This window comes from Dama dama, chromosome 29 (genome assembly GCF_033118175.1).
Source record: "Dama dama isolate Ldn47 chromosome 29, ASM3311817v1, whole genome shotgun sequence".
NCBI lineage: Eukaryota > Metazoa > Chordata > Mammalia > Artiodactyla > Cervidae > Dama > Dama dama.
In genome coordinates this window covers 67,951,087-67,962,500 of record NC_083709.1, presented here as the reverse complement: position 1 = coordinate 67,962,500, position 11,414 = coordinate 67,951,087, and the positions used below count along the sequence as shown (strand labels likewise).

General features: G+C 50.6%; 1 protein-coding gene across 1 annotated transcript in view; it reads left to right on the top strand.

Annotated features, from left to right (window-relative positions):
• Positions 1-4,997, top strand: part of FBXO10 (F-box protein 10) — a 46,167-nt gene extending 41,170 nt beyond the window's left edge. Inside the window, exons 11-12 of the mRNA XM_061132974.1 lie at positions 1,522-1,700; positions 3,071-4,997. Coding sequence (XP_060988957.1) covers positions 1,522-1,700; positions 3,071-3,245 — 354 coding nt within the window. The 3' untranslated portion in view covers positions 3,246-4,997. The remainder of the gene's footprint in view (positions 1-1,521; positions 1,701-3,070) is intronic.
• Positions 4,998-11,414: the final 6,417 nt, after the last annotated feature.

The window sequence follows — 11,414 nt, the reverse complement described above, 5'->3', positions numbered from 1 at the left end:
GCCTACGCCAGTCCTAGGAGAGCCGTGTGTGTGTGTATGTGTGTGTCTGTGTGTATGACATGCATGCCTACACCAGTCCTAGGAGAGCCGTGTCTGTGTGTGTGTGTGTCTGTGTGTGTGACATGCATGCCTATGCCAGTCCTAGGAGAGCCGTGTGTGTGTGTGTGTGTGTGTGTGTGTGTGAGATGTGCGTGCCTACGCCAGTCCTAGGAGAGCCGTGTGTGTGTGTGTGTGTGTGTGTGTCTGTATGACATGCATGCCTACACCAGTCCTAGGAGAGCCGTGTCTGTGTGTGTGTGTCTGTGTGTGTGACATGCATGCCTACACCAGTCCTAGGAGAGCCGTGTGTGTGTGTGTGTGTGTCTGTGTGTGTGACATGCATGCCTACAGCAGTCCTAGGAGAGCCGTGTGTGTGTGTGTGTGTGTCTGTGTGTGTGACATGCATGCCTACAGCAGTCCTAGGAGAGCCGTGTGTGTGTGTGTGTGTGTGTGTGTGTGTGCGCGCGCGTGAGATGTGCATGCCTACGCCAGTCCTAGGGGAGCTCTCGTGCCCTCTCTGCTGAGAAACAGAACCACAAACCCTCAGCACTCTGCAGGGGTGCCACCTAAACCCTGTCTGCAAGATCCAGGGGGCACTTCACACAGGAGGGTTACTGGCAGGAAGCTGGGGGAGGTGCCCCCTGAGGTATCTTCACAGTCTTCAGGTCAAGATCAGGGCTATTTCAGCTTTCTTCTCCTAGAGGAATAATCTCACTCAGGACCCGGATTGCAGTGGGTGCTTAATGAGGTCTTGCCCTGGGGCCTTGCAACACTGTCCCGTTACCCAGAGTAGCCTTGTCCCCGTTGGCTGTCACTGTCTTCTGGAAGCCCTCCCTGATCCCGCAGGCTGTGGGAGGTGCCCCTTTTTGACTTCTACGGTTTGTGCCCACCCCTGCCTCACAGGACACTTCCCTCAGTGCTGTCTCTCCCTTCACCTGGTTTTCTTCCGCACAGGACCTTGAGCTCTGAGCTCCACGCTTATGCAAAGCACTGGGTCGGGTGCTAGGGTTTCATGGTTGAGCCAAGCAGACCCAGTCCCTCCCCTTGTGAAATTACGGTCCCAGAGCCTCTTTCTGGCTTTGTGGCTTCGTGAGTCCCTGACGTCGGCAAGGAGTAAAGAACTTGGCTCTGCATCCAAGCACTCGGAAGGCAGAGGAGGGCTCACTGTCGCCTCAGTGGGTCATCAATGGCCCTTGCTTCTGGCACCACCCCCTCAGTCTGAGGGGCCTTTTCACATTGTTCCTTCTTCCTGGAACAACTCTCCCCTGCTCTGTGCCTGAGAAACTCCCACAGCTTACCCAGTACTTTTCCCAGGAAGCGCCTCTGGTTCTCTGGCTGGCCTGACAGCCTTTCCATGAGCTCCCCCGGCTCAGTGCTGACCCACCCAGCGTGCTTGTACCCCTCGGTTTTATAATTGGTGATTCAGTCCCCTGGCTCCGCACCAGTCCCCGAGGTGTGACAAGCTCTGGCTGCCTCTCCCAGGTAATAAAGAACCGAATCCATTCATTCCGGGCCTCCGGCATTGCAGTGCAGGGCCACGCCAAGGCCCTGGTGCAGGAGAACACCATCTTCCAGGGCAAGACCAACAAGACCATCTTCCAGCAGAGCTCGAGCAACCAAGAATGCGTTATACAGAACAACAGGTTCTTGGTCTTCAAGAAGTAAGTGCATGGGGTGCCTAAACCAATCTTCCAGAACCGCAGCGAGGTCACTGGGGAAGCCAGGCCCAGTGATTGTGGCAACCCTCACTCCCTAGTCATGCCAGTTTTCAGCTCTGGTCAGATAAAGGCCTGTGCTTGGCCTTTGTGTTGAGCCTGGGTAGAGAACCTGAGCCTGACTCCCTAGGAGGGAATAAGCTTTCAAAGAGTCAGGGGTATGTGGTTTCAAATCTCACTTCTGCCAGTTACTGGCTATGTGCCCTTGGGCAATTTACTCAGCATCTCTGAACCTTAGTAAAATCCACTTGATAATGTCCGTAGCACCAACTTAAGATAAAATAAGGTCCTGTGACCTCGTAGCATATCTGAGGTTATCACGTGAGTGTTTATTGCTGTGGCCGCTGCTGCCCCTTGAACAAATACTCCTGGGCTTTTACTCACCCCACGGTAGCCAGCCTCTGACACTGCCCACACCTTGCCAGCCCTACTTGTAATACTGTCATTAAAAATACAAGACAGTCTTGCTGGTTTAAGCAGTTTAGGATCTGATATGTATTAGAGGTGATTCCTCATAACTTAGGTCAGAAAGTCCTGATCAAACCATCACTATCATTTGATTTTCCCTAACCCTTCATAACCTCCACAAAAGCTTAAGAGATTGGAAACCCATCAGTTTCTGTCCTCCGTAGATTTGCATTTTCCAGAGTGTCATCTAAAGAAATAAAATAGTGTGTCGTCTTTCGGGCCTAGCTTCTTAGACTTGGCCCAGTGTATCCCGATTCCCCTGTGGTGTCGCATCTGTCACTCATTCTTTTTGCCGCAGAATGGGCACATCAGCTGAGGAATATTTAGGTAGTTTCTCATTTTTGCTGATGATTAACAAAGCTTGTATGGGACTTCACCAGCAGTTCAGTGGTTAAGAGTCCGCCTTCCAACACTGGGGCTGCGGATTCAGTCCCTGGTCAGGGAACTAAGGCCCCCACATGCCGCAGGGTATACGGCCAAAAACTCAAAGTAAATGAATGACTAAAGCTTGCATGACATTCATGGTTGTACATAATGGGGAAAAAATGGGGCCTGGGGGAACGAAAGAAAAAAGAGAAAGTCACTGGTCTTATCTAGATCCTTGTTTAAAGATGGAGGAATAGAGGACGAGAGGGAACATGTCCAGGGTTGCATCAGAACTGAAGGCAGAGCTGGAATCAGATTTAGCTGCATGCATGTGCCACCCCCTTTTGCTATCACTTAACTAGGGAGACACAACCTATACCCCAATTTAAACACCTGGATCTTGAGCCAGAGGTAAGGTTGTGCGGGGCATTCAGCAAATGCTCTAGACCCTCAAAGAGTGCATTCTCATTTTGCCCCTTCAGGTCTGATACGTGGCGCCTGGCGAACCCACCAGCACGGCCTCACCTTGAAAACTCTCTCCGAGGCCCCTCCGCTGCCCACGGTGGGCAGAAGGTGACAGCCATGGCGACCAGGATCACAGCCCACGTGGAAGGTGGTTACCACAGCAAACGCAGCATCTTCTGCACCATCCTGTAAGAACGGAGAGCTGCGGGAGGAGGCAGCTGGGGGCGTCCAAAGACCCCAGGAGGCAGGCACATACCCTGCTGTCAGGCTCAGGCCCTGCCGGGCCGAGCTAAGAGGTTGCAGCCTTCAAGGATGGAAGAAGCAGTGCTTGTGAAGGCTCCTGCTCATCTCATCTCCTCCCTGAAAAGCAGGCTCTCGAGTCTTCTGGGCGCTGAGAACTAGGTACCTCCAAAGCCCTTTGGCCCTGCAGCCCTCAGCAGGAAGGAGCTTGGATTTTGTGTTGGTTTGGCTGGTTGGTGTTTTTGGCTCTGCCATGCGTGCTGCTTGCAGGATCTTAGTTCCCCAACCATGGAATTATTTTTCAAGGAGAAAAAGGGAACAGAAGTTGGTGGGTTTCTAGTCCCTCGAGCTCTTGTAGAGATGATGAAGAGTTGGGGAAATTGATTCTGAAACCTTGGCCAGGGTTTTCTGTTTGAGTTACAGGGAACTACACGCACCAAACCCAGAATCTTCTCAGGGAAGGACGAATGTACTTTTAAGGGACAGAGTGGTTCCAGTGGGAGGGAAAGAGCCCCAGTCATCCCCTCTCCTGGACCTCACTTTGACTCTCCGCGGATACTGCCGCACGCACCCTACTGTCGGGGAGGCTGGAGGTCTGGTTTCCTCAAGGACACAGTTGGACGTGGACCTCTGAGGGAGGAGGGACTTGAGGTAAGGAGCTTCTCTTGGCAGGCTGCCCCCGGGACACCCCGGGAAGCAGGAGGGGCGTGTGGAGAAGGCTTCCCCCAAATGGCTAGGTGTGCAGGTGAGGGCCCGGCCGTGCAAGGACTCACCTGACTGCTCCCCCCTCCAGCTGCCCCCAGACTCGGGAGGACAAGGCTGACTCAGGGCCTGCGGCATAGGGAGGATCCGAATCCCACAAGCACACCCAGACCAGCCGCCCCCGCTGGGCGCCAGACAGGTGGAGATGGAGGTGCCTGGGGCCCTGTCTGTGTCCACATTCTCATGGATGACTGACCACCTGCCTTTACAGACCCTACTGTGGTTTCCCACTCTGTGCCTTGGCTCACGCTCTCCTCACCTCTGGGCGCGCCCTCCTCACCACTATGCACGCCCAGGCCCCACCCGTTCTTCCAGGCTCAGAACGCCATGTGGATGGCAGCGCTCTGCCCTCTGAGCCTGCTCTGCCCCGTCTCTGCCCCCATAGGGGGCACTCTGTCTTGCTTAGAAATTGCCCAGGTCCGTCCCTGTCCACTGACTCAGCTGTAAGCTCCACGAAGGTCACCGCCTGTGTCCCAGCCCAGGGTACGGGGAGGGTTAGGAGCCTGAGGAAAGGGAGGAAGGCTTTGCTAAGCTCAGCTGTGACTGTGTGAAGGTTCCAGAGCCAGGCGGTCTCAGACCCACTATTCAAGGAAGGGGGCCTGACGCAGGCTCGGCTCAGCCCGGACAGTGCCTCGCCAACCTGGCCCTTCACGCGGCGCCTCGCCAGCCTGCTGAGGTCATGGTTGTGTGCCCGCAGCTGGTGTCCCAGGGAGGTTCTGCCAGGCCCCTGGTGCTGTTCTCCCGGGTGCGGTAGGGCGTGGCTGGAGGGAGCCAGGGGCTCGGTCTCCCTGAGGACGTGGGGCACAAGAGCGTGGGTCCCTGCATTCCCCAGCACTGCTCTTTGCACTTAACCTGTGGCCCCGCTGTGAGTCGCTGTACAGAATGCTGCCTTTTATGATTTTGTAACAAATGACTTTTCTGTGAACCAAGTGCTTATGAAAATCTCAGCAACCAAAATAAAGTTCTATATTTTAAGAGGCGCTTTGGGGGGTCCTTTCCTTGGCCTGGGTATCTACTGGGGGTCCTGAGCGCTGGATGCAGGCCCATCACCTCTCTGCCTCCCAGAGGTACCACAGCTTCCACTGAAGGAGGCGGGAGACCCAGGGCCATCTTGTCCATTCAGCTTGTTCCTACAGGATCCCAGGTTTTAAGGTCTGTGTCCTCACAGGTCGGGGACCATGGTGCAGGCCTGCCTGCCCCATGGGCTTTCTGAAGAGCAACAGTGAGGTCCCTGGTGTGGATGACCTGATGGTCTGCAAAGGGATTTCAGATCCATGACCATGTCTTCTTCAGCTTGACTCATTTAGCATCTACACGTCACTTGAGTAGGAAGCTAGTACTTAGTATTTAAGTGCTCTTTTAATTAAAAGACTTTTATTTTTTAGGATAGTTTTAGAATTTTTCTCTTAAATATTTTTTTTTCTTAAATATTTTGAACTGAGGTATAGTGGATGTATGTTTCAAGTGAACAGCATAGTGGTTCATAATTTTTAAAGGTTATACTTCACTTGTAGAATATCAGCTGTATTCCCTGCGCTGTACACGATCCTGTAGTTTATTAGCAGTAGTTGGCGCCTCTTAAACTCCTACCCTTACCTCCCCCACTTGTTGTTCAGTCGCTCAGTCATGTCAGACTCTCTGCGACCCCATGGACTGCGGCACGCCAGGCTTCCCTGTCCTTCACCATCTCTCACTGGTAACCACTAATTCATTCTCTAGATCTAAGAGTATGTTTGCTGTTATACTCACTAGTTTATTTTTTAGGTTCCACATATAAGTGCTATCATACATTTGTCTTTCTCTGACTTACTTCATTAAGCATGATACCCTCCAAATCCATCCTTGTAACAAATGGCAAAATTTCATTTTTTACAGCTGAGTTTATGTCCACGAGTCTGTTTCTGTTTTGTAGGCGGGTTCGTTTTCTCATAAGGTGTTTCCCTGGTGGCTCACACGGTAAAGAATCCACCTGCGATGCAGGAGACCCAGGTTCAGTCCCTGGGTCGGGAAGCTCCCCTGAAGTAGGGAGTGTCTAACCACTCCATTACTCTTGTCTGGAGAATGCCATGGACCCAGGAACCTGGTGGGCTACAGCCCGTGGGGTTGAAAAGAGTTGGATATGACTGAGGGACCTACAGCCTTTGTTTGTCATATTTTAAATTCCACGTCTAAGTGATGTCTTAGGGTATTTGTCTTTCTCTGACTTCACTTTATAATCTCAGGGTCCATTCCTGTTGCTGCAGATGGCATCGTTTTGTTCTCTTTGATGGCTGAATAGTATTCCATTGTATGTACGCACATCTTTATCTATTCATCTGTCACTGGACATTCAGGCTGTTTGCATGTCTTGGCTATTGTGAATCGTGCTGCTGTGAACAGAGGGGTGCACGGATCTTTTTGGATTAGTTTTGTCTGGATATTTGCCCAGGAATGGGATTGCTGGGTCATATGGTAATTGTTTTTAGTTTTATGAGGAATGGAATACTGACCAGTGTGAGGTGGTACCTCATAGCTTTCATCTGTATTTCCCTAGTAATTAGCAATGTTGAGCATCTTTTCACATGCCTATTGGCCATTTCTTCTTTGGACAAGTGTCTCCTGGAGCCCAGAAGGGCGGAAGTCAGCAGCTAGAGATGACTCCCGCATCCAAGGGGGCGGCAGCTTTCGAAGTCTGTGACAGATCCTGCTGGTCTAGATGGTGTCCTGCTGCCTGAGAGCTGACGCAGTGAGAAAGGCTGTAACGGTGGGTTTCGCCCCTCCCCTCGCACACTGCCCACAGTGGTGCCTGCCCTTGAAGGTGGCCCAGGCGTCCTGAGCACACCCTCAGGTGCGGTGCCACCAGACGCCAACCCCTTCAGGCCGTTTCCACGAAGTTCACCTCAGTCCTCTCATGGAGTCTGACCCCCGAAGCCCAGGCTGCTGCGCCCGGCCCCCGGGCTGTGGACACGTCAGGCTGGGGGGGCAGCCAGGGCACTGTCTGTCTGTGGGGTCTCCATCTGTCCCAGCAGCTGCCGACTGACGGCTGTGCTCTCCTCCGAGGCCCTGAAGCTCCCTTACATCCTGGCTGATCTCTGCTGACGAAGGGACTTCAGGGTGCGGGAACCTTTCCTCTCTCACAGCTTCCTTCCAAGAGCACAGGTCCCATCCGGACTCCTTCCCCTCCCCCCTTTTTTCTTTCATCCTACCCAGTTATGTGGAGATTCTCACTCTTTCAGGGGTCTGAGGTCTTCTGCCAGGGCCCAATAGATGTGTGGTGAGAACCATCCCGCATGTGGATGTATTCTGGTGTATCTGTCGGAGGTGAGCGCCCCGGCGTACTACTTCACCATCTTGATTGCTCTCCCCGGAGGGACCTGTGTTCTGAGTGGCGGGTGCCTGTTAAGGCTCAGTAGGTTCCCTACCAGGTGTTAAGAGGCTGTAAGGAGAGGCGTGGGGAAGGCTGTTAACCTAGGGCTTCCGTAACAGGACAACCAGGACACACACACGGACAGTGCCCATGTTCTGCCAAGCCGTCTGGAGGCATGAGCGGACACCGGCCACCCATCCTGTCTTGGCTCTTCCGTGGCTGGGGAAGCTTCTGGAAGGGGACTGCTCCGAGTAGCTAGCTAGCATTGGTTAAGTGCATGGCTTGCTCTCCCACACAGGCCAGACCTGCCCAAGAGAACCCATTCTATCTGGGTATTTTTTCCTTACATGAGCCAAAATCTATCACCCTGGCTAAATCCTACCCACACCCTTACTTCATCATCATTCCCTGACCCTTTCAAATCCTAGTTACATGCCTGATCTCCTAGTTACCTGCCCCTCCTCCAGGCTCTCCTACCCGCCCACGTTATCCCCATGCTAACACTGAACCCTCTGCATTCAAAGACTCTGTGGATATGTATGATTCCCCCTCTCAAGCTGTGTGGTCATGCCCTGCTGGTCCTTTATATCCAACTCCAAGCAAACTCCCTAAGCGTTGGACACATGGATAGATGGACAAGGAAACAAGCCCGACCCCATTCCCAGTATCTTTACTTTTACCTTCTGGAGCCCCCAAAGGATCTCTCTTCCCTCTGTGGCGACTCTCCAGAGGTTTATGGACAGCATCTTTATGCCCCTCGGGTCCACTTTCTCCTGCCCTCAGTTCATGCATGACAGTTTGCAGACTGTCTCCTCACCATCTGGTCATTTTTCTAGATCCACTCCAGTGGCCTGGGCGGATCTTGGAAAACTCAAGGAAGACAGAGTTTAGCAGTCCTGTCTCTCACCTCAGGAGGTATGTCCCAGCTCTTACGTGCAGAAATCATGGATCAGAAGGTAGGGTTCTCTAAGGAAGCTGTGCTCTCCTGGGGGTGCTTGCTTCTCTGCAGCAGCTAAGCCCCCTCCCGAGGGTGCCCTGCCACAGGTGAAGGTTTAACCCTTGTGTGGACCTCACAGGTCCTGGCTGTTCCCCACCCAAGCAGCTTACCCTGCGGCCTCCCTAGCCTTCCCTGCTGGCCAGTCAGGCCCAATACTGATGCCTGCTGATGGGAGTGTATAAGCACAAAAAAGACCAAAATGGGGGGAGGGGGAAAATGAGGAATTTTGGAATAACAGATACACACTATGACATATAAAATGAACAACAGGACCTACTGAACAGCACAGGAAACAGTATTCAGTATCTTGAATAACTATAACCTATAGCAGAAGAATCAGAAAAACAGACAGCTAGATACATATGTTTAACTGAATCACTCTGCTGTACACCTAAAACACTGTAGATCAACTATACTTTAGAAAACCCACTACAGCTTCATCACCGAGGCCTCCCAGTCCTGTCGAGGCCACTGCCCCCTGTAGCCAGAGGCGGGCCTGGCTATAGTGAATGGTGGGCACGCTCTGGCCAGACCAGACAAGAGCCAGAGTTGGGTCTTGGAGCAGCACATGAGCGGACACCTGTCTGGCAACATCCCCGGGCCCACCTTCTTCCCTCTCCTTCCTTCTCTTCCCTGAACAGTCCTCATAGTGGACTCACCTGGGGCCTGCTGGTCTTATTCCAAACCTGAGTAGTCTCCCAGTAGCAACATCTTCATTCTGCTAGTTCCTTCTCCCTTCCTGTCCAGAACTTTCACAGGGTGCAGTTAGGGCCACTGCACTGGGCCCATTCACTGTGATCATCCTTTTAAATTGAAGTCAAGCCTAACATGACCTTCTAGTGCAGTCTGAATGACTCACACCTGTCACCCCTGCTTAGAAACCAGTTCTTGCCTGACTGTGCTGTCTGTCTTGATTGTCAGAACAGTATTTCACTTCTTGGTCTGGGCCCATCAGTCACGTCATCCACCCAGGCTCCTTGGATAACAGGCTGACTCCAGGGCCAGAGCAGGAAAGTACAAGGCGGCTAGAGTATCTTGTGCCAGAAAATAAGGAAGCATCCTTAAAAAGACAGGGATACAGGAGCTAGTTTGAAGGAACTCAGATTGGCCAAATGTGGTACAATCTGAGTATCAAAATAATTGGTAACTATTCACAGGATAAGAATCTATGTGTCCATACTAAATGAACAAAAAATTTTAATGTAAGAAAAGAAAGCTCCTTAACAACAGAATGCCAACAATAAATGTGTAAGAAACTATCAGAGTGAGAAAATCACTCACCATTTTGTAGCCATCACAGGAATTGATTCAGCAAAAATGATCAATCCAGGCTAAAACTCATGGGTAATAATTGTATGGGGAACAGGATATTTTAGAGACTTAAAGTATTTCTCCAAAAATTAACTACAAAAATAAAAGTAGTAACTCCAAAGTGGAGAGATTATAACCTTAAAGACAAACCGACATCACATGCTGCGACTGTGATGCGTATGGGGCAGAGCAACACTTCTGTGAATTCCCTGCCAAAAATGTGTATCCTGAATCTAATCATAAAGGAGATGCCAGACAAACCCAAGTTGAGGGATACTCTGCAAGATAGCTAATTTATTCTTCAAAATGTCAAGGTTAGGAAAGGCAAAGACTGAGGAATTGTTTCAGATGAAATAAGACCAATGAAGTGTGATGGACAAAATGTGAATATGAGCTGTGGGCCAGATCCTAGTATCACTGCTCTAGTTCCTGCTTTTGGTAAGTATAATGCACTTATGGAAGAGAAAGTTCTCATTATTCTTAGGATATGCACACTGAAGTACTTAAGATAAAAAGGGTGCTTTTCTCAAATTGTCCCAAATGGTTCAAAAAGAAATATATGTGTATAAAGCAAATAATAAATAGGGTAATGCAGAAACCACTGGAGCACCTGGGTAAAGGATACACTACTATTCTTATTCTTGCAACTATTTTCTAAGTATGACATTATATCAAAATGAAGTTCTTAAAAGAAGATGCTTTAAAAAATTTTACCTAATTAGCTATTTCCAGGTTGAGTCCTCTGCAAGGATGTTAAATATTCCTTCTTTGATCTCATTACTGTTAAGTGTCAGCAGGTCAGGGCCACAGAGACTTCCCTCCAGGGAACGGACTTCATTCTGTTAACATTCTATAAGTTATTCCATCAACTGTAAATCTTATTAAGGGTATAAGCCTCTAGCCCACACAGTCTTTTTTTCTTCAAAGAGATCATCAAGTGACATTATGACAAATAACTTGGTGAGATCAAGGTTCCTCTGTGAACGCACTAATAAATAAGTGGGGTTTTAGAGCCAGAAAAAACCTAGTGCAATCCCGTTATTCTACAATAATGTGTGGACTGCCAGACAGATCTACCAAGGAAAGAAGGTACCACTCGTGGACTCTGGCTCGCTCCAGACACTGCTGCTTACATACTGGGCAGTGCTAGGCGCCCTCTCGAGACTTGGTGGAAAGGGCCCTCTTTTGAGCTTTCTGATCCACAAACCCCTTGATGTACAAAAACTTGCATCGCCTACACTTAGTAAAGTACACCTGTTGTCACCCAGGACAAGTATACAACTGACCCCTGAACAATGCAACAGGTAGGGGCACCGACCCTCCACATAGCTGCAAAATCCACATGATTCAGGCCAGCCCCCTGTATCTGTGGTTCTGCATTTGCAAGTTCAACCAACCACTCATGTGGTGCTGCAGTGTGTACTACTGAAAAAAGTCCATTTCTAAGTGAACCCAGGCAGTTCAGATCCACGTTTCCAAAGGTCAGCGGTATACTTACCATTCGAGGCCTTTCCCCATCCACACCGCCCCTCAGTGTGAGTGACGGAAGTGACCCCCACGGTGACTGCTTCCCCATGAGGACAGAGGCTGTTCAGAGGCCAGGTCATGTGCCGTGATCTAATCACTGCTGGAAATTAAGCTTCAAGGTGTCAAAACCATCAGAGTCTAAAAGTATTCATGATGACACCCGCAAACACACTAGGGA